This window comes from Oncorhynchus clarkii, chromosome 24 (assembly GCF_045791955.1).
Source record: "Oncorhynchus clarkii lewisi isolate Uvic-CL-2024 chromosome 24, UVic_Ocla_1.0, whole genome shotgun sequence".
Classification (NCBI taxonomy): domain Eukaryota; kingdom Metazoa; phylum Chordata; class Actinopteri; order Salmoniformes; family Salmonidae; genus Oncorhynchus; species Oncorhynchus clarkii.
Window position 1 is genome coordinate 13982461 of NC_092170.1, and position 22963 is coordinate 14005423.

The 22963-nt window shown below is 41.4% G+C and overlaps 1 protein-coding gene and 1 long non-coding RNA gene across 3 annotated transcripts in view; one reads left to right on the forward strand and one right to left on the reverse strand.

Moving 5' to 3' along the window:
* Window positions 1-704: 704 nt before the first annotated feature.
* On the reverse strand, window positions 705-12895 carry LOC139383125 (uncharacterized). The gene is made up of 4 exons (XR_011628696.1): window positions 12758-12895; window positions 7062-7196; window positions 3003-3129; window positions 705-856 (listed from the first exon to the last, which is right to left on the reverse strand). It is a non-coding gene; the product is annotated as an uncharacterized lncRNA (long non-coding RNA).
* A 470-nt stretch (window positions 12896-13365) lies between these two features.
* Window positions 13366-22963, forward strand: part of LOC139383124 (alpha-2-macroglobulin-like) — a 29003-nt gene continuing 19405 nt past the window's right edge. Inside the window, exons 1-14 of one of the 2 annotated variants that reach the window (XM_071127447.1) lie at window positions 13366-13839; window positions 16249-16432; window positions 17744-17900; window positions 18135-18187; window positions 18732-18752; window positions 18935-19103; window positions 19267-19351; window positions 19560-19674; window positions 19804-19915; window positions 19998-20107; window positions 20492-20659; window positions 20823-21059; window positions 21392-21455; window positions 21741-21886. In XM_071127447.1, coding sequence (XP_070983548.1) covers window positions 13739-13839; window positions 16249-16432; window positions 17744-17900; window positions 18135-18187; window positions 18732-18752; window positions 18935-19103; window positions 19267-19351; window positions 19560-19674; window positions 19804-19915; window positions 19998-20107; window positions 20492-20659; window positions 20823-21059; window positions 21392-21455; window positions 21741-21886 — 1722 coding nt within the window. In that variant the 5' untranslated portion in view covers window positions 13366-13738. Of the gene's footprint in view, window positions 13840-16248; window positions 16433-17743; window positions 17901-18032; window positions 18188-18731; window positions 18753-18934; window positions 19104-19266; window positions 19352-19559; window positions 19675-19803; window positions 19916-19997; window positions 20108-20491; window positions 20660-20822; window positions 21060-21391; window positions 21456-21740; window positions 21887-22963 lie in introns of both variants that reach the window. The other variant, XM_071127448.1, reaches the window with a different exon arrangement.

The following is a 22963-nucleotide window of genomic DNA, read 5'->3' on the forward strand; positions in this document are numbered from 1 at the left end:
GAATGTCCACTCAGTGGGCCTACACATTGCACACCCTTTAGTTTGTCCATTTTCATCTCACTCGATTTTACATTCATTTTTCAAACTTTCAAACTTCAATTGCTCCTTGGTCATGTGACCTACTAGACTCAAACTTTAGAATGTCCACGGACTAGCATTATATATTGCACACTCTTGTTTGTGTACTGTAAAATCACGCAGTACATTTTTCATAGTTTTAAATTTATATACACCCATATTGCATAACCTCTAGTCATGCATCTTCGATATTGTTGTTTATTAATATTAGTTTGACAATTAGGGAATTCAGTCCAGTGTTGTGTTTACCCTTTTCTTTAATATTTATCTTTAATAATTGGTAGTTCTAAGTACATATTTTCCCTATTTTTTATTTATTTCTCCTCAGTATTTAACAGCTGTACAGAATATCTCCTTTCATCATTAATATCAACCATAAAGGAAAGGGCAAAGTACGAGAGTCATGTTAATAATTGTCCAAAGCAGGGATGGAGAGTGAGCTAGTGAGGTAGGCTGGTCAATACATATACTGAACATGTAACCACAGTAATGGTGGCCAGTAAATCAATGAATAAAAATTTAATTTTGGCAAATTAAACAGAAATTGTAGACCTTTAATCTTTTCCAACATGTCAGACACTTTTCTTCAAAGTACAAAACATTTCAGTGTTAACTTTCTCTTTATCCCTGGTTGATGTACATTTCAGAGCCTCTTCAGTGTGGATTTTCAACAACAAAGACTGCACTTCCAGTTTGTGTTCTTTACTCTGTTGAACTCCTTTGTCTTCATTCCTAGGCACAGCACATGGACCCACCGTTGGCATGCAAAATATTCAATCTAAAACAAAACAAAGCATAACACGTTATAAATAATATCAAATATCAATGCAATATGACGAATTAGCCATCCATTGTGTTATATCATACATTGTCTTACATGCCGTCACTGTTGTCAAAAGATTATAAACATTTTAAATAAAGTTACTAACCCAGTCTTTGGGCCACATCCAGATTCTTTATCAGTGGCACACATGAAGCAGTTGTTGGCTTTGTTGAACTCTGATATCATAGGCATGAACTGAACATATGGCTGTCCCACACAACTACATACATAAAATTAAAGAATTTACATACAGTGCCTTGCGAAAGTATTCGGCCCCCTTGAACTTTGCGACCTTTTGCCACATTTCAGGCTTCAAACATAAAGATATAAAACTGTATTTTTTTGTGAAGAATCAACAACAAGTGGGACACAATCATGAAGTGGAACGACATTTATTGGATATTTCAAACTTTTTTAACAAATCAAAAATTGAAAAATTGGGCGTGCAAAATTATTCAGCCCCCTTAAGTTAATACTTTGTAGCGCCACCTTTTGCTGCGATTACAGCTGTAAGTCGCTTGGGGTATGTCTCTATCAGTTTTGCACATCGAGAGACTGAATGTTTTTCCCATTCCTCCTTGCAAAACAGCTCGAGCTCAGTGAGGTTGGATGGAGAGCATTTGTGAACAGCAGTTTTCAGTTCTTTCCACAGATTCTCGATTGGATTCAGGTCTGGACTTTAACTTGGCCATTCTAACACCTGGATATGTTTATTTTTGAACCATTCCATTGTAGATTTTGCTTTATGTTTTGGATCATTGTCTTGTTGGAAGACAAATCTCCGTCCCAGTCTCAGGTCTTTTGCAGACTCCATCAGGTTTTCTTCCAGAATGGTCCTGTATTTGGCTCCATCCATCTTCCCATCAATTTTAACCATCTTCCCTGTCCCTGCTGAAGAAAAGCAGGCCCAAACCATGATGCTGCCACCACCATGTTTTACAGTGGGGATGGTGTGTTCAGCTGTGTTGCTTTTACGCCAAACATAACGTTTTGCATTGTTGCCAAAAAGTTCAATTTTGGTTTCATCTGACCAGAGCACCTTCTTCCACATGTTTGGTGTGTCTCCCAGGTGGCTTGTGGCAAACTTTAAACAACACTTTTTATGGATATCTTTAAGAAATGGCTTTCTTCTTGCCACTCTTCCATAAAGGCCAGATTTGTGCAATATATGACTGATTGTTGTCCTATGGACAGAGTCTCCCACCTCAGCTGTAGATCTCTGCAGTTCATCCAGAGTGATCATGGGCCTCTTGGCTGCATCTCTGATCAGTCTTCTCCTTGTATGAGCTGAAAGTTTAGAGGGACGGCCAGGTCTTGGTAGATTTGCAGTGGTCTGATACTCCTTCCATTTCAATATTATCGCTTGCACAGTGCTCCTTGGGATGTTTAAAGCTTGGGAAATCTTTTTGTATCCAAATCCGGCTTTAAACTTCTTCACAACAGTATCTCGGACCTGCCTGGTGTGTTCCTTGTTCTTCATGATGCTCTCTGCGCTTTTAACGGACCTCTGAGACTATCACAGTGCAGGTGCATTTATACGGAGACTTGATTACACACAGGTGGATTGTATTTATCATCATTAGTCATTTAGGTCAACATTGGATCATTCAGAGATCCTCACTGAACTTCTGGAGAGAGTTTGCTGCACTGAAAGTAAAGGGGCTGAATAATTTTGCATGCCCAATTTTTCAGTTTTTGATTTGTTAAAAAAGTTTGAAATATCCAATAAATGTCTTTCTACTTCATGATTGTGTCCCACTTGTTGTTGATTCTTCACAAAACAATACCGTTTTATATCTTTATGTTTGAAGCCTGAAATGTGGCAAAAGTTCACAAAGTTCAAGGGGGCCGAATACTTTCGCAAGGCACTGTATACTTTGATTTAAATGTCATTACATACCAGACATTTTTAGTATTATCCTCAGCCATTTCTTTTCGCAGTTGCTCCATGTGTTTTTGTGAAGGTTCCTTATCAATTTGGGAGTGGATGTTGGGGAAGTTCTGTGCAACTTCCTTGGCCAGCTACACCAACAAATTGAGTTTTTGACCTAATTGCCACATAACAGCTAACCATTCATTATTGAAAATATAACTATCAAACCTGCATTACAAAGACCCCGCAGTTGAAGGTGTCCTCCTGCATGTTGTGAGTTATTTCCCCTCCTTTCCACTTTATGTCCACCAAGTCGTCTTTTCCATGGCAGGATCTTCTCATTTTGAAGTATTCTCTTTTTTATGTAAACATAATGGAATTCTGATTAGTTATAGGACAATGAATACACAGGCCAAAACTGTATGCTGTTTTCCTTATCTAGTAGAGGTAGTTTCCTTTATGTCCCATTCTACACACAGCCTAAATTATAGGCACTGAACCATTTACAGGAGAATAACAAAAGTAGCATATAGGATCCAACCTTATCACAGAGTCAATAAATGTAGAGCGTTTGTAGATTTTAAGAAAAAAATATGAAGTGACAGATTCATCAGTACGTGCTTTTAGAAAGTCATATCACAAAGGTCACAGATGACAGTGCCCACCAAATCTATGACAATAGATAATGAACTGTAAGCACCAAAGTGTCTTAAAGTGTGTTTGTCAAAATAACATCTGAAAATGTCAGTTGTTGAACATAATACTTCTATTTGCAATAGCAATTTATGGTATATGCAGTTGTGGAATATTCCATGTACCAACACTACATGTAGGACGGACATAAGACATTCCCACATACAGTAGACACATAGAGGCATTTTTCAGCTATGATTTTACCACTCAGAATCCAGAATGGATATGACATTGTGGCCAGCACAGGATGTAATACACCCTTAAAGCAATCTACTTTTTGATCTTCTTGACTACTTATCTGGTAAACTGCTACTGTGTGTCAAGAAAAGAGGCCCAATTAGGGGTTAGTGTACTCCAGTAAAAAAGGGCTGGTTTAGATTTAAAACTATTTCCCTGTGTCCCCGTTCATAGGGGCATGAGAGACTAGTCAGTGGTAGAATTGAGTTGGCACTTTATTGACCCAAACACCCACAAGGTTGAAGTTACTCATGGACAGTAATTAGTAATTTTTTATTTTTTTGTTGCATTGACGCATTGTGTCATCTAACTGTGAAATAATAGGATCCAAAGTGTTAGGAAATATTTGTTCCCATAAATACATAGAAGGATGTCTCTCCTCATACCTCTGACACTTTAGTCAGGCTGCCAGACTGTGTAAAAACTTTATGATGGGGCCGGCAACGGAGTTCCTGTTGACTAAGCACCACAGAGCCAATCAGGAGAGAATACATACAGGTCAAGGGTGCCAATTGAAAGTCAAGGGGTGTGCCTTTTGGATTACTCTCTCTTTACAGAGAACCCTTGTGGTTCAAGTCAAGAGCTACCCTTCCCCTTTCAGTCTGCTCTGCGTATGTCTGAAAGTGACAGAGCCAGCAGCCAAGAGAGTTTTTCACAGTTATGTCATAAAATATTAGTACACTTATGAATGTACAGTTGAAGTCAGAAGTTTACATACACTTAGGTTGCAGTCATTAAAACTCATTTTTCAACCCCTCCACAAAGGTCTTGTTAACAAACTATAGTTTTGGCAAGTCGGTTAGGACATCTACTTTGTGCTTGACACAAGTCATTTTTTCCAACAATTGTTTACAGACAGATTATTTCACTTGTAATAATAATTCTAGTGGATCAGAAGATTACATACACTAAGTTGACTGTGCCTTTAAACAGCTTGGAAAATTCCCAAAAATTATGTCATTGCTTTAGAAGCTTCGGATAGGCTAATTGACATCATTTGAGTCAATTGGGGGCAAACTACCTGCCCTCCAGGACACCTATACCACCCAATGTCACAGGAAGGCCAAAAAGATCATTGAGGACAACAGTCACCTGAGCCACTGCCTGTTCACCCCGCTATCATCCAGAGGGCGAGGTCAGTACAGGTGCATCAAAGCTGGGACCGAGAGACTGAAAAACAGCTTCTATCTCAAGGCCATCAGACTGATAAACAGCCATCACTAACATTGAGTGGCTGCTGCCAACATACTGACTCATCTCTAGCCACTTTAATAATTAAAAATTTGATGTAATAATGTATCACTAGTCACTTTAATTAAACAATGCCACGTCACATAATGTTTACATACCCTACATTACTCATCTCATATGTATATACTGTACTCTATACCATCTACTGCATCTTGCCAATACCATTCGGCCATCACTCATCCATATATTTATATGTACATATTCTTATTCATTCCTTTACACTTGTGTGTAAAAGGTAGTTGTTGTGAAATTGTTAGATTACTTGTTAGATATTACTGCATGGTCGTAACTAGAAGCACAAGCATTTTGCTACACTCGCATTAACATCTGCTAACCACGTGTATGTGACCAATAAAATTGGATTTGATTTGAAGGTGTACCTGCGGATGTATTTCAAGGCCTACCTTCAAACTCAGTGCCTCTTTGCTTGACATCATGGCGAAAACAAAAGAAAGACCTCAGAAGAGAACTGTAGACCTCAACAAGTCTGGTTCATCCTAAGAAGCATTTCCAAACGCCTGAAGGTACCACGTTCATCTGTACAAACAATAGTACGCAAGTATAAACACCATGGGACCACACAGCCGTCATACCACTCAGGAGGGAGACGCGTTCTGTTTCCTAGAGATTAACGTACTTTGGTGCGAAAAGTGCAAATCAATACCAGAACAACAGCAAAGGACCTTGTGAAGATGCTGGAGGAAACAGGTATAAAAGTATCAATATCCACAGTAAAATGAGTCCTATATCGACATAAACTGAAAGGCCGCTCAGCCAGGAGAAAGCCTCCAAAACCGCCATAAAAAACGCCAGACTACGGTTTGCAACTGCACATGGGGACAAAGATCATACTTTTTGGAAAAAATGTCCTCTGGTCTGATGAAACAAAAATAGAACTGTTTGGCCACAATGACCATTGTTATGTTTGGAGGAAAAAGGGGGAGGCTTACAAGCCGAAGAACACCATCCCAACCGTGAAGCACAGGGGTGGCAGCATCATGTTGTGTGGGGGCTTTGCTGCAGGAGGGACTGGTGCACTTCACAAAATAATGGCATCATGAGGTAGGAAAATTATGTGGATATATTGAAGCAACATCTCAAGACATCAGTCAGGAAGTTAAAGCTTGGTCACAAATGGGTCTTCCAAATGGACAATGACCTCAAGCATACTTCCAAAGTTGTGGCAAAATGGCTTAAGGACAACAAAGTCAAGGTATTGGAGTGGCCATCACAAAGCCTTGACCTCCATCCTATAGACAATTTGTGGGCAGAACTGAAAAAGCACGTGTGCGCAAGGTGGCCTAAAAACCTGACTCAGCTACACCAGCTCTGTCAGGAGGAATGGGCCAAAATTCACCCAACTTATTGTGGGAAGCTTGTGGAAGGCTACCTGAAACGTTTGACCCAAGTGAAACAATTTAAAGGCAATGCTACCAAATACTAATTGAGTGTATGTAAACTTCTGACCCACTGGGAATGTGATGAAAGAAATAAAAGCTGAAATAAATCATTCTCTCAACTATTATTCTGACAATTCACATTCTTAAAATAAAGTGGTGATCCTAACTGACCAAAGACAGGGAATATTTACTAGGATTAAATGTCAGGAATTGTGAAAAACAGAGTTTAAATGTATTTGGCTAAGGTGTATGCAAACTTCCGACTTCAACTATATGTAAAATGCTAATATGTATTAGATCCAGGACAATGGAATAACTAAGACCTGAATTTTAATGCAGCGTGTTCCGATTCCTCGTTCTCTTTCTGTCCAGCAGGGTCAACCAAGAACACTTGGCATGATGGTTCATGCAAATACTGGGGAAGCAATATAGAAATGTATTGATCCCTTAAATTGTTTTACTATTAAATCACCCATATCACAACCCTCATACCTCTTCACAAAAAAATGTATCTAAATCAATTTTGGGAAAAGGATTTTACACAATGAACTTCCAGTGGTTCTGGTTCGCATTTAAGAAACTCATGACAGCATTGTAGTTACCGAAGTTCACCTGAAATAAATAATTTCACATGCTTGCCACTAAGCCCAACATTTTTTATCAATAGTTAATCCTTTAAAATTCCACTAACAGATTGAATTAGTACCTTGGGCAGACTTTGCTTGCACACTGAACTTCTTTCTCCATTTAGAATGACTTGGGCTGAGTAATGATTTAGGGTGTAACTCTTTGTCCCGTGACCACAGCTTTTTGTGGTGGCTTGAAAGTACCATTCGATTGTCTGTATAAGGAGAGAAAGTAAAACCACAAATGCTTTGAATGTGAAGAACATTATACAAATAATTAAGCAACAACTAAATATGCATAGACATTTCAGAGAATGTCGGTTAGTTAGACAGGATTGTTTATCGAGATTTAAAACAAACATAACTACATTTGCATTTGTTTTTATTTGTCTAATATATTCTGCCTAGATTCAATTTATTGGGTCATTGTCACATATAAACTCAGCAAAAAAAAAAAAACATCCTCTCACTGTCAACTGAGTTTATTTTCATCAAACTTAACATGTGTAAATATTTGTATGAACATTAAGATACAACAGCTGAGACATAAACTGATCAAGTTCCACAGACATGTGACTAACATAAATGTGTCCCTGAACAAAGGGGGGGTGGGGGGGGGGGGGGGGGGTCAAAATCAAAAGTAACAATCAGCTTCTGTATTGGCCACCAGCTGCATTAAGTACAGCAGTGCATCTCCTCCTCATTGACTGCACCAGATTTGCCCGTTCTTGCTGTGAGATGTTACTCCACTCTTCCACCAAGGCTCTTGCAAGTTCCCTGACATTTCTGGGGGGAATGGCCCTAGCCCTCGCCCTTCGATCCAACAGGTCCCAGACGTGCTCAATGGGATTGAGAGCCGGGCTCTTCGCTGGCCATGGTAGAACACTGACATTCCTGTCTTGCAGGAAATCACGCACAGAACGAGCAGTATGGCTGGTGGCATTGTCATGCTGGAGGGTCATAACAGGATGAGCCTGCAGTAAGGGTACCACATGAGGGAGAAGGATGTCTTCCCTGTAACGCACAGCGTTGAGATCGCCTGCAATGACAACAAGCTCAGTCCGATGATGCTGTGACACCACCCCAGACCATGATGGACCCTCCACCTCCAAATCGATCCCACTCCAGAGTACAGGCCTCGGTGTAACGCTCATTCCTTCGACGAGAAACGCGAATCCAACCATCACCCCCGGTGAGACAGAATCGCGACTCGTCAGTGAAGAGCACTTTTTGCCAGTCCTGTCTGTTCCAGCGACGGTGGGTTTGTGCCCATAGGTGACGTTGTTGCCAGTGATGTCTGGTGAGGACCTGCCTTACAACAGGCCTACATCAGTCTGAGCACTGATGGAGGGATTGTGCATTCCTGGTGTAACTCGGGAAGTTGTTGTCGCCATCCTGTAAATCAAATCAAATCAAATCAAATCAAATCAAAATCAAATCAAATCAAATCAAATTTTATTTGTCACATACACATGGTTAGCAGATGTTAATGCGAGTGTAGCGAAATGCTTGTGCTTCTAGTTCCGACAATGCAGTAATAACAAGTAATCTAACTAACAATTCCAAAACTACTGTCTTGTACACAGTGTAAGGGGATAAAGAATATGTACATAAGGATATATGAATGAGTGATGGTACAGAGCAGTATAGGCAAGATACAGTAGATGGTATCGGGTACAGTATGTACAAATGAGATGAGTATGTAAACAAAGTGGCATAGTATAGTATAAAGTGGCTAGTGATACATGTATTACATAAGGATACCGTCGATGATATAGAGTACAGTATATACGTATGCATATGAGATGAATAATGTAGGGTAAGTAACATTTATATAAGGTAGCATTGTTTAAAGTGGCTAGTGATATATTTACATCATTTCCCATCAATTCCCATTATTAAAGTGGCTGGAGTTGAGTCAGTGTCAGTGTGTTGGCAGCAGCCACTCAGTGTTAGTGGTGGCTGTTTAACAGTCTGATGGCCTTGAGATAGAAGCTGTTTTTCAGTCTCTCGGTCCCAGCTTTGATGCACCTGTACTGACCTCGCCTTCTGGATGATAGCGGGGTGAACAGGCAGTGGCTCGGGTGGTTGATGTCCTTGATGATCTTTATGGCCTTCCTGTGACATCGGGTGGTGTAGGTGTCCTGGAGGGCAGGTAGTTTGCCCCCGGTGATGCGTTGTGCAGACCTCACTACCCTCTGGAGAGCCTTACGGTTGAGGGCGGTGCAGTTGCCATACCAGGCGGTGATACAGCCCGCCAGGATGCTCTCGATTGTGCATCTGTAGAAGTTTGTGAGTGCTTTTGGTGACAAGCCGAATTTCTTCAGCCTCCTGAGGTTGAAGAGGCGCTGCTGCGCCTTCTTCACGATGCTGTCTGTGTGAGTGGACCAATTCAGTTTGTCTGTGATGTGTATGCCGAGGAACTTAAAACTTGCTACCCTCTCCACTACTGTTCCATCGATGTGGATAGGGGGGTGTTCCCTCTGCTGTTTCCTGAAGTCCACAATCATCTCCTTAGTTTTGTTGACGTTGAGTGTGAGGTTGTTTTCCTGACACCACACTCCGAGGGCCCTCACCTCCTCCCTGTAGGCCGTCTCATCGTTGTTGGTAATCAAGCCTACCACTGTTGTGTCGTCCGCAAACTTGATGATTGAGTTGGAGGCGTGCGTGGCCACGCAGTCGTGGGTGAACAGGGAGTACAGGAGAGGGCTCAGAACGCAACCTTGTGGGGCCCCAGTGTTGAGGATCAGCGGGGAGGAGATGTTGTTGCCTACCCTCACCACCTGGGGGCGGCCCGTCAGGAAGTCCAGTACCCAGTTGCACAGGGCGGGGTCGAGACCCAGGGTCTCGAGCTTGATGACGAGCTTGGAGGGTACTATGGTGTTGAATGCCGAGCTGTAGTCGATGAACAGCATTCTCACATAGGTATTCCTCTTGTCCAGATGGGTTAGGGCAGTGTGCAGTGTGGTTGAGATTGCATCGTCTGTGGACCTATTTGGGCGGTAAGCAAATTGGAGTGGGTCTAGGGTGTCAGGTAGGGTGGAGGTGATATGGTCCTTGACTAGTCTCTCAAAGCACTTCATGATGACGGATGTGAGTGCTACGGGGCGGTAGTCATTTAGCTCAGTTACCTTAGCTTTCTTGGGAACAGGAACAATGGTGGCCCTCTTGAAGCATGTGGGAACAGCAGACTGGTATAGGGATTGGTTGAATATGTCCGTAAACACACCGGCCAGCTGGTCTGCGCATGCTCTGAGGGCGCGGCTGGGGATGCCATCTGGGCCTGCAGCCTTGCGAGGGTTAACACGTTTAAATGTCTTACTCACCTCGGCTGCAGTGAAGGAGAGACCGCATGTTTTCGTTGCAGGCCGTGTCAGTGGCACTGTATTGTCCTCAAAGCGGGCAAAAAAGTTATTTAGTCTGCCTGGGAGCAAGACATCCTGGTCCGTGACTGGGCTGGGTTTCTTCCTGTAGTCCGTGATTGACTGTAGACCCTGCCACATGCCTCTTGTGTCTGAGCCGTTGAATTGAGATTCTACTTTGTCTCTGTACTGGCGCTTAGCTTGTTTGATAGCCTTGCGGAGGGAATAGCTGCACTGTTTGTATTCGGTCATGTTACCAGACACCTTGCCCTGATTAAAAGCAGTGGTTCGCGCTTTCAGTTTCACACGAATGCTGCCATCAATCCACGGTTTCTGGTTAGGGAATGTTTTAATCGTTGCTATGGGAACGACATCTTCAACGCACGTTCTAATGAACTCGCACACCGAATCAGCGTATTCGTCAATGTTGTTATCTGACGCAATACGAAACATCTCCCAGTCCACGTGATGGAAGCAGTCTTGGAGTGTGGAGTCAGCTTGGTCGGACCAGCGTTGGACAGACCTCAGCGTGGGAGCCTCTTGTTTTAGTTTCTGTCTGTAGGCAGGGATCAACAAAATGGAGTCGTGGTCAGCTTTTCCGAAAGGGGGGCGGGGCAGGGCCTTATATGCGTCGCGGAAGTTAGAGTAACAATGGTCCAAGGTCTTTCCTCCCCTGGTTGCGCAATCGATATGCTGATAAAATTTGGGGAGTCTTGTTTTCAGATTAGCCTTGTTAAAATCCCCAGCTACAATGAATGCAGCCTCCGGATAAATTGTTTCCAGTTTGCAGAGAGTTAAATAAAGTTCGTTCAGAGCCATCGATGTGTCTGCTTGGGGGGGGATATATACGGCTGTGATTATAATCGAAGAGAATTCTCTTGGTAGATAATGCGGTCTACATTTGATTGTGAGGAATTCTAAATCAGGTGAACAGAAGGATTTGAGTTCCTGTATGTTTCTTTCATCGCACCATGTCACGTTAGTCATAAGGCATACGCCCCCGCCCCTCTTTTTACCAGAAAGATGTTTTTTCCTGTCTGCGCGATGCGTGGAGAAACCTGTTGGCTGCACCGCTTCGGAAAGCGTCTCTCCAGTAAGCCACGTTTCCGTGAAGCAAAGGACGTTACAGTCTCTGATGTCCCTCTGGAATGCTACCCTTGCTCGGATTTCATCAACCTTGTTGTCAAGAGACTGGACATTGGCAAGAAGAATGCTAGGGAGTGGTGCGCGCTGTGCCCGTCTCCGGAGTCTGACCAGAAGACCGCCTCGTTTCCCTCTCTTTCGGAGTCGTTTTTTTGGGTCGCTGCATGGGATCCACTCCGTTGTCCTGTTTGTAAGGCAGAACACAGGATCCGCGTCGCGAAAAACATATTCTTGGTCGTACTGATGGTGAGTTGATGCTGATCTTATATTCAGTAGTTCTTCTCGACTGTATGTAATGAAACCTAAGATGACCTGGGGTACTAATGTAAGAAATAACACGTAAAAAAACAAAAAACTGCATAGTTTCCTAGGAACGCGAAGCGAGGCGGCCATCTCTGTCGGCGCCGGAAGTATTCTGTACCTGTCCCGCAGGTGTGATGTTCGGATGTACCGATCCTGTGCAGGTGTTGTTACATGTGGTCTGCAACTGCGAAGACGATCAGCTGTCTGTCCTGTCTCCCTGTAGCACTGTCTTAGGTGTCTCACAGTACGGACATTGCAATTTATTGCCCTGGCCACAACTGCAGTCCTTATGCCTCCTTGCATCATGCCTAAGGCACGTTCACGAAGATGAGCAGGGACCCTGGGCATCTTTCTTTTGGTGTTTTTCAGAGTCAGTAGAAAGGCCTCTTTAGTGTCCTAAGTTTTCATAACTGTGACCTTTATTTGCCTACCGTCTGTAAACTGTTAGTGCCTTAACAACTATTCCACAGGTGCATGTTCATTAATTGTTTATGGTTCATTGAACAAGCATGGTAAACAGTGTTTAAACACTTTACAATGAAGATCTGTGAAGTTATTTGGATTTTTACAAATTATCTTTGAAAGACAGGGTCCTGAAAAGGGGACATTATTTTTTTGCTGAGTTTATATGCCTTGTTAGGGAGATTAAGTATCATACATAAGGTGTTATGTAGTCAAAAAAAGTGTGTTATTCTGACAATACTGTGTTTACGTGATGACACATCTTCACTATTTACTTAAAGTGACAGAATAAGGGCCATAAATATTCAGGTGTACATCAGAAACATTCAACTCCAATTCCACTTAACTACATAATGATATTACATGTCCTTAGACTTGGTTAGGTGCACATCTAATGTACTTCTATGTTCATCATTAATACTGTATGATTTTTTTTTCTCCACAACATGTTTAGAATTGCGATTGAAAAAAATGCTTATTGTCATGTTACGACTCGTATTTATTACCTCATCCACAAGCCATTTGTGGGGCTGCAGAGTTTTAAACTCTGAATGTTGGAGAAGCAAAGAGGATTTTTTGTCTGTAGACCTCACATCAGCAACCACCACCTCGCAATTGTTTCTTCGCCACAGAGCTGTGACCTGCAATATGCAAATGAAACACATTTAGAAAAGTTATTGTCCTCTTAAACATGAACTGAAAACAAACTATCACAATCCTTTAACATTTGGAGAAAAAAAACATACCTGGCCTGTTGTCTTCGAGTGGACATTCTGAACCTTGTTTGAAGTCAGTAGGTCACATGACCAAGGAGCCATTTCGATTTTAAAGTTTGAACAATTCATGTAAAAACGTGTGAGATGAAAATGAACAAACCAAAGGGTGTGCAATACAGAAGGGTAGCCAGTGGACATTCTGACACTTGTTTGAGACAAGGAGCTATTGAAATTCGAAAGTAAAAAAGTTTGCACTTTGTTTACGCTCCCTAACTAATTCGACTAGGAATACCAAATAGTGCTCACATTTCCACATGTTTATTAGCTTTGGAATGTGAATGAATGTCCAAATCGTGAAAATAATGTTGTGCGCAATTTTTCCAACATCTTGCCACTTATTTGGAGTCTTTGGCTCAAGTGGTTTGAAAGCGCGAATATCCGTCGAATATCCAACTTGAAACTTTTTTTACCTCGGTGGATGTTCGAGGGGGGAAGAGTTCCTGCAGATGGAATGCCCATTTGCAGGAACGGCCGAATTTTGGGAAAAATAGCTTGAGGTATTTTGGTGTCATTCTGACCATCCCATTTCTCGCGGGGCTGTGACTGTTTGAGAACTTCTTCGGAATTGGGAGGAAACGGGAGGTGGCTGCCGTGTGCCAAATTATTTGGAAGGGAGTGACACAAGAGGGTGCATTTGGGTATAAACAGCACGGTTTGTGCAACTTTCCTGACCATCTGGACGAGGGAAGGGAGCATTTCGAAGTGCGGAGGATGTGTACCACGGTTATGGCCATGGCTCTCAACTTCCTTTGCCTTGTATTTATCACATCAGTAATTTTACGAACTGCGACATCGAGCACCTTCAATGAATCGTAAGTACGCTACAAAACATTTCACGTACAGTAGTAGGCAGTAGAAGCAAGTAGTATTTTCGTCATTTAATTGAGGGATTAAACTCACAACAAGCAATTGTTGTTTACATGTTTGGCTGTATACCACAGTCTATAATCAAATTGAGGAATTCATTATTCTCCAGGCTATGCACCTGCAGATGTAGGGTAGGTCACCTGAGCAATATAATTATTTTAGTTATAAACATAATATTACATAACAAAATCGTGTATATGCCTACTGCACTGATATAGCTGAATATCTGATTTTAATTGTCTCCATTTGTGAATAACAATATTTATATATAAAACATTTGGAAGTGGGAAGGAAAAGTACCTTTCTCTCTCTTTCTTGCACGTGAGAGGCTTTTCATACCTTATGAGACATTCTGGCAAGCAGGCCTGTACATTTGTGGGTTACAAATCCGACTTGTGATAGTCCATATTAGTGTGCTTTCCTCCAATGTCCTTCTGTGCAATCATCCCCAACAGGGGCTGATTGCAAAATCTGAGGGGCACAAAGTATGGGCACAAAAAAATCTGAGGGGCACAAAGTATGTAAGGATGGCTGGGGGGGTGGTCCATAGGGAGCTTAGGCCCCTGGCCTGAAGTTGGAGAATGTGGAATGTTGCTTTTCTAAAGTCTCCCGACTTGCCAACAGGCATGCCAGCTAAGAGTAGCTTGCTTGTCTATCTTGATTGATAGCCTGAAATGGCTTCTTGGTAGCTTTATAAGGTTAGGACACTGGGAACATATCTGGGCTAGCTAATGCCAACTAAATACAATTGCCAGGTGGGTAGTAGTATCCTAGAGAAACAACAAAAATAATAACGTCCCTAAATACACAGCCAAGACAATGCAGGAGTGGCGTCGGGAAAGGTCTGTGTATTTGAGTGGCCCAGCCAGAGCTCGGACTTGAACCCGATCAAACATCTCTGGGGAGACCTGAAAATAGCTGTGCAGTGATGCTCCACATCCAACCTGACAGAGCTTAGAGGATCTGCAGAGAAGTATGGGAGAAACTCCCCAAATACAGGTGTGCAAAGCTTGTAGCGTCATACCCAAGAAGACACGAGGCTGTAATCATGGCCAAAGGTGCTTCAACAAAGTACCGGGTAAAGGGTCTGAATACTTCTGTAAATGTGGTATTTCAGTTTAAATTGGGGGGGGGGGGGGGGGGACACACACACAATTTAATCAATTTTAGGAGAAAAGCTGTAACATGAAAAGTCAAGGGGTCTGAATACTTTCCAAATGCTGTGTGTGTGTGCACTATCATTCAAAAGTTTGGAGTTAGAAATGTCCTTGTTTTTGAAAGAAAAGCAATTTTCTTTGTCCATTAATATAACATCAAATTGATCAGAAATACAGTGTAGACATTGTTAATATTATAAATGACTATCATAGCTGAAAACGGCTGATTTTTAATGGAATATCTACATAGGCGTACAGAGGCCCATTATCAGCAACCATGACTCCATTGTTCCAGCCAATCAGAATGAGCTTTTCCTCATAAAAGGGCTTCATTACAGACAAGTACTCCTCAGTTTCATCAGCTTTATGAGTGGCTGGTCTCAGATGATCCCGCAGGTGAAGTAGCCGGATGTGTAGGTTCTGGGCTGGCGTGGTTACATGTGGTCTGCGGTTGTGTGGCCGGTTGGGCGTACTGCAAAATACTCTAAAATGACATTGGAGGCGGCTTATGGTAGAGAAATTAACATTCAATTCTCTGGCATCAGCTCTGGTGGACATTCCTGCAGTCATCATGCCAATTACACGATCCCTCAACTTGAGACATCGGAGGCATTCTGGTGTGACAAAACTGCACATTTTAGAGTGGCCTTTTACAAGATGCGCCTGTATAATGATCATGCTGTTTAATCAGCTTAATATGCCACATCTCTCTGGTGGAGAAAGGAGAAATGCTCACTAACAGGGATGTAAACAAATTTGTGCACAAAATTTGACAGAAATAAGCTTTTTGTGCGTAATGGAACATTTCTGGGATGTTTTATTTCAGCTTATGAAACACGGGACCAACACTGTACATGTTGTGTTTTATATGTTTGTCCAGTGTGTATATGTATATCTATTTTAAACAGTACAAATCTGAGTGGGCATGCTGCCTTTGTTCACCAATACATGGTTGACAGACCATCAAACAACTAATTGGTATTCCCTCCAACACTATCTGAAACGGAATCAATTGTGCCCTCAATTTCTCATTGTTTGGACTCTGAGTGGGGCACATAGCCAGAGACAATTAAGGTCACTTCGTCCCCAACTTTAAAAAATCAGTAGGGTACAAAGGAACTAAAGAGCTGTTTGAGTACACTGCCACTTAAGTATTATTACCACAGCTGCATTCATGCTGACTCTTTCCCCTTTTAGGATTTACCTGGTGACGGTCAGCTCGGAGGTGGTAGGAGGGACCACAGAGAAACTTTGTGCTCAGGTCCACCAAGCCACAGAGCCTCTGTTGTTGAATGTGTCGCTGGAAATGGAGGGTGGCAGCGGCACCATTCTACTGGAGGAAGACGTAACACAGGACTTCTATCGCTGCATCTCCTTCCAGGTCAGCTGTAACTGTGCTGTGTTCAGCAGGCTACAACGTTGTGGACCGCTCTGATAGAAATATTTCATGTAGAACCAACATGCCTCTCTGACATATGGGTTAAGGAATCATGCCAGCCCTATGTATGACATTTCTAAATGCGAAGTTCCTCAACGATGTGAGCTACTGACTGTGGCCCTATTCTATCGTCTGTCATGCAAAAGCATCCCGACCACAGTCAACAAGCCAATGGGTTAAATGTTGACATCATTTCTGTACTTGACTAACACTGACCTGAGTCATCAGCTTTAATAGTAGCTGACACTTTGAATTGGGTCTCTTTCCCATCAGTGTTGGGTGTTACACAACTTGTGCCTCGCTTCATATTGATTTTTGTTGAACAGTTACCCCCATCAGTTGTACATACACTGAGCATACCAAACATTATGAACACCTTCCCAATTTTGAGTTTTGACCTTAGAACAGCCTACATTTATCAGGGCATGGTGGACACTACAAGGTGTCAAGGGTTCCACAGAGATGCTGGCCCAAGTTGGCTGGATGTCCATTCTTGACACATCACACACAGGAAACTGTTGAGTGTGAAAAACACAGAAGCGTTGCAGTTCTTGACACTAACTGGTGCACCTGGCACCTACTATCATAGCCTGTTCAAAGGCACTTATCTTTTCAATCTTTTGTCTTACCAATTCACCCCCCCGAATGGGGCACATACACAATCCATGTCTCAATTGTCTCAAGGCTTAAAAACCCTTCTTTAACCTGTCTCTTCCCCTTCATCTACACAGATTTTTGAAGTGGATTTATCAAGTGACATCAATAAGGGATCATAGCTTTCACCTGGATTCACCTGGTCTATATGTGTTGTGGAAAGACCAGGTTGTTCTTAATGTTTTGTACACTCAGTGTATGTAAGATTACAGTTGATAGAATCTCCTGGCTCTTCTTCTGTGGTCATTTTGTCATCTAAATAAAGTATTATTCTTACTAGCTTTTAAGTTACCTATGCACATTCATTCAACAAAACACATTCATTTCAGTCTTTTATTTTGAATAGTTTGGTTTTAACTCCGTCATGTTATGTGGAACTCAACTTGAATTCCAGGCTGGGTGCTATATGCAAAATTATCAAACCTATGAAAGGCAATAGCAGTTATATTAATCATACTTTGCTATGCTGAGGTTATCTACCACTTAACAAAAAGCCCTCTGTTCTCAAGCTACTCAGTCAGAGAGCCATACTTTGGTTAAGGGGCTAGAGGATTGTAGAAGTTCTACCAAGCTTCCATTTTTCTGTTCTTCATATTGTAGGTACCCCCAGTGAAGGCTGACAGTGTGGCCACTGTCCATGTCAGTATCAAGGGGAGGAAGGATGAGATGAGTAAAAAGACCAAGATCCTTATCAAGCCTAAAAAGTTCTTCACCATTTTCCAGACCGACAAACCAGTCTACAAACCTGGACAGACAGGTAGTTAGATACAATCTTTGATGAACACTGAAACTGACCCTTCCTGAGTTATTACTTGTAAATGTACTAAACTGACCCTTTTGTCTAGGCCAACTGTTGATTTTGATTGATGGTTATGCATGTACTTTACAGTATATTTGTGAGGCCATCAGAAAGGTCCTTCCTGAAATGGATGATGGATATACTGTACATAGACAGATACTATATAGACAAATGTTTCTACCACTTTTCCAGTCAAGTTCCGAATCGTCTCGCTGGATGCCAGTTTCTTGTCATTCAATCAGATGGTAAGTTACTCTTTCAATGTTGTTCAATATAAATAAAGTTACTCTTTCAAAGCATTTAAGTTGGGTTGAACAGGACAGCAGAGTGTTAGTCAGCTTTTCAACATTCTAGGGAGGTGTAGTTTGGGAGAGGTTTACTGTAGTTGAGTAAGAAAGGCAAGAGATGGAGCAATGATTTCATCCTCTTGCAGTCCAATTTTGTCTACTATTATTTTATTTGTTTAATGGGTCAGTGTGTGTGTGTGTGTGTGTGTGTGTGTGTGTGTGTGTGTAGGTGGCTCAGCAAACATGTGGTCAGAGTTCATTTGGCCTGGCTGTTTGAGCAGAGCATCTGAGTCAACATGAGCTCAAGGCCTGCTCTGTACTGTAACTCTGTAGATAAAGATGCCTGTACTGTAGAAACTGTTTTGGAAAGTTATGAAATGTTTGTTTTAAACCCATTTCCTGACACGATAGTAGTTCACTTTAGGCCTCCTGTGAAAATAAGTTTGAAAATGTTTTTTTGGGACAAATGTTAAATGCTGAATGTTTTGTTTCTCTTTTCTAGTATCTAACAGTGGAGCTTCAGGTGAGACTCATTCAAATCCATTGCAACTAAAAACCAAAGCTGTATATAACATGAGCAATAATAATGACATGATCTTCCTTCAAAAATATTACCTGCCAATGTGTACTGTGGCATGAATTTATACAATGCCTGTCTCAATAACAAAAATACCTTCCTTCAACCTATTATGAATCTGTATACAGGACCCAAACTCCAACCGCATTGCTCAGTGGTTGAACCAGTCAACAGTGAGTGGAATTCTGGACCTGTCCCATCCCATGTCTGCAGAGGCAACGCAAGGAAGTTACATCATCACTGCATGGAATGAGAAGGGAGAGCAAACTTCCCAAAACTTTGACATCAAAGAATATGGTGAGGAAATTGGCATGGGATAAAAAGAGAAAAGCATGGGATAAAAAAATCTGATTATATTGTTTTTACATGGTGATTCCATTGTGGTCTGGGATTATGTTTTTGGTGTAGTTCAACAGACAATGAGGAAATAACATTTGATATGTATTTTTTTTTTTAACAGTTTTACCCAAATATGAGGTCAAAGTCTATCTACCCCAAACAATCACTATTCTGGACAAGCAAGCAACACTGAGAGTTTGTGGAAAGTAAGTGCATAAGATGATAGACAGTAAGATGATAATGTAAACTGGGACACTTTATGGACAGAATATTAAGCCTTAATTTGTGTGTTGCATAGACTACTTTAGAGACTGTCCCATGTTTGATACTTGCTCATGTTCATAGCTGTTTCTATTTTTACAACACGTGATTGCCATTCTTGAATTGTTTTTCTTCTGTTGACTTTGTTTCTAGATACACTTATGGAAAACCAGTGCTGGGGTCTGTCACAGCGAAAGTTTGCAGAAATATCATTCAATATCGCTGGTTATATGATGCTATTAATATCTGCGAGTTGTATCTTATGAAAGTAAGTATTTTTTAAATTCTTGTTATGCCAAATTCTTTGATGACGAACTGTGGGGAAAATGTTGAGGTTTATAGACGTTTTCGTAGCGGATTTAAGCTGAGCTACAATAACTGTACTCATTCTGCCTAGACCGACACAACTGGTTGTGCAACCCAAATTATTGACGTGACCCGGTTCGGTCTAAATGAATCAAAGTTTGACGACTTCGAAGTGGAGACTGAGATGGAAGAATATGGAACGGGTAGGAGAGAGCCTTATCTTGAACGTAGAGGTGTTTACATGCTCAACTGTTGACCTCTGACCCTTGCCTGTGTTCTCTCCAGGGGTCATCCTTAAAGGTAGTGGCAAGGCAAGCTTCACCAATGTCATCGTAACTGTTCGTTTTGAGGACGTGCCCCAAGCATATAAACCAGGAATTGCATACGAGGGGAAGGTGAGAACAAACTATATTAACAAATGCCTTTTTAATAACACTGCAGAAAATGGTTTACTCAGAAAAATGGATTTGAACATGAAGTGGTGATAAATGTTAACATGTAATTTGGAGCATCTAAACTAGGCTTTTGATGTCTTGTATGCAATGGGAGTGTACATTTAGTATATTGGATGTCTAAACTCGGCTTTTGATGTCTTGTATGCAATGGGAGTGTACATTTAGTATATTGGATGTCTAAACTAGGCTTTTGAGGTCTTGTATGCAATGGGAGTGTACATTTAGTATATGGATGTCTAAACTAGGCTTTTGATGTCTTGTATGCAATGGGAGTGTACATTTAGTATATTGGATATCTGCAGTCATCCTGTCCTGTGTTTTCAGATCAAGGTGACCGGTCCCGACTCTAGTCCCGTTCCCAATGAGCCTGTGTATCTCTTCCTACAAAACAGTGGCAAATCTGAGAACTGGACTCTCACCACAGACAGCAAGGGCATTGCTTCTTTCTCTCTCAACACTTCTCTATGGAGTTCTGATTCTGTCTCTCTGTCGGTCAGTGGTCACTCACTCATGTTTTCCTCTATTAAATATTTAATGATATTATTTAAATATTCAATTGTTTTTTCTGTGTGAGATCATTCATTTCTCCTGATGTATTCTCCAAGGTTACTACAATTGTTTATTTTTCATATATTTTCTGTGTTTCTTGAACCAGGCTCGTTATCAAAAGGCTGAGGAGGATTATCCGTACGTGCAGGGTGTGCGTAGACCAGAATATTCATCCGATTACCACTTCACAAGAAAATTTTATTCTAAGAGCAAGAGCTTTGTGAAGATAATGCAGGGCGAAGGGAAGTTCTCCTGTGAGAAGGACGGTATTGTTCTTGCTCACTACATCATCCAAGGGGTGGAGCTGAAAAAGGGACAGACGACCCTGGACTTTTTCTATCTGGTAAGATTAAAGGGATGTTTCACTCAAAATACAACCTAACATGATTTTTACACTTTGTCTGTGGCTTTAGGATATACATTTTACTTACTTCGGTATTTGATTGTCATATTGTGTTGCGTCTGGAAATATTTTAAGAATGGCTCAGGCAAACCGTACAGTACTTTACATGCAGTTGAAAAGTTAATCATTGGTGATATTCAGTAATTTTACACTTCAATAATGCATTAACTTCAAGATATTTGATAGCAGATCTCCCAGTTTTAGCCAATGTTCCAGTCTCCCTGGGTCACTCTCTGGTTATTAATGTTGATGCTGCCACCTGGCTGTCCCAGGTTATATCTAGAGGCAGCATTCAGCAGCACGGCCATCTTCCGGTGACTGTTACAGAAGGAAAAGGTAAATACATTGGACTTGGATTCTCCCGAATGTTTCTTGCCGTTTTTCATTAGAACTTCTCAGAACCCCACTTGATTAGAGAACATGCCTAATGGCATTAAGCTGGCATGGGATAAAAAGCTGACACGACAGGATTCAATCATCCAGATTACATCTTCAATACCAGTTCTTACTGCACAGTATATTTCAAGTTCATACGCTAATCAGAGAACACAATGTTCGTATTGGATGATTGGTGGTTTACGGTGACTTAATGGCAATCCCATTGTCCATCTCTCATTTTAGTAAACCAAGGGGAGCTGACTCTCTCGCTGCAGCGGATGCCTGAGCTGACCCCTTTTGCCCAGGTAGTGGTGTACACCGTGTTGCCTGATGGGGAGGCAGTAGCAGACAGCCGAGACTTCCCCATTCACCTCTGCCTAAAAAACGAGGTAGGCAACTCGGCATCTTTTGCCAGCCACATGAGATGTCAAAATGTCTCATCAGAGAGCCTGAGCCATGTATATACTGTATATTGGGGCAACATGTGCACTATCAATTTCCAAAATGACTTTGCATCAGACTATGATATGAAATGCTTCAACTGCTCCTCTTTGATCATCATGTTCGTCGGGCCTGTTTCTATCCCTCTAGCATTTATTATGTTGTGTGGGCTTTATTCCAATATTCACATCAGTATGCTACTGTACTTGAAATGAACCAATGTGATGGACATGTATGCTAGTATACAGTGCCGTCAGAAAACGTTCACACCCCTTTATTTTCCCTACATTTTGTTGGGTTAGCCTGAATTTAAAATGTATTTCATTTAGATTTTGTCCACTGATCTACAGACAGTACCCCGTAATGTCAAAGTGGAATTTTGTTTGTAGAACATTTTAGAAATGAATAAAAGAGGATAAGCTGATGTCTTATTAAGTCAGTAAGTATTCAACCCCTTTGTTATGGCAAGTCTAAATAAGTTCAGGAGTAAAAATGTGCTTAATAAATCGCATAATAAGTTGCATGGACTCATTCCGTGTTCAATAATATTGTTTAACATGATTTTTGAATGACTACCCCAACTCTGTACCCCACATATACAATTAAAAGTTATTGAAGTTGAAGTTATTAATTAGGCTTTACTACAAAGATACAGGTGTCTTTCCTAACTCAGTTGCCGGAGAGGAACGAACTGCTCAGAGACTCTACAATAATAACCTAAATGACAGAGTGAAAAGAAGGATGCCTGAACAGAATAAAAGTATTCCAAAACCTGCATCCTGTTTACAAGAAGGCACTTAAGTAATACTGCAAAAGAATAATGCAAAGAATATGAAGCGTTGTGTTTGGGGCAAAACCAATACAATGCTTGTCATCAGCAAGGGCTAAGAAACAGAATACAGCTATAAGCACAGGCAAAATCCTAGACGAAAAACCTGGTTCAGTCTGCTTTACAACAGACACTGGGAGACAAATTCACCTTTCAGCAGGACAATATCTTAAAACAAGGCTATTTCTACACTGGA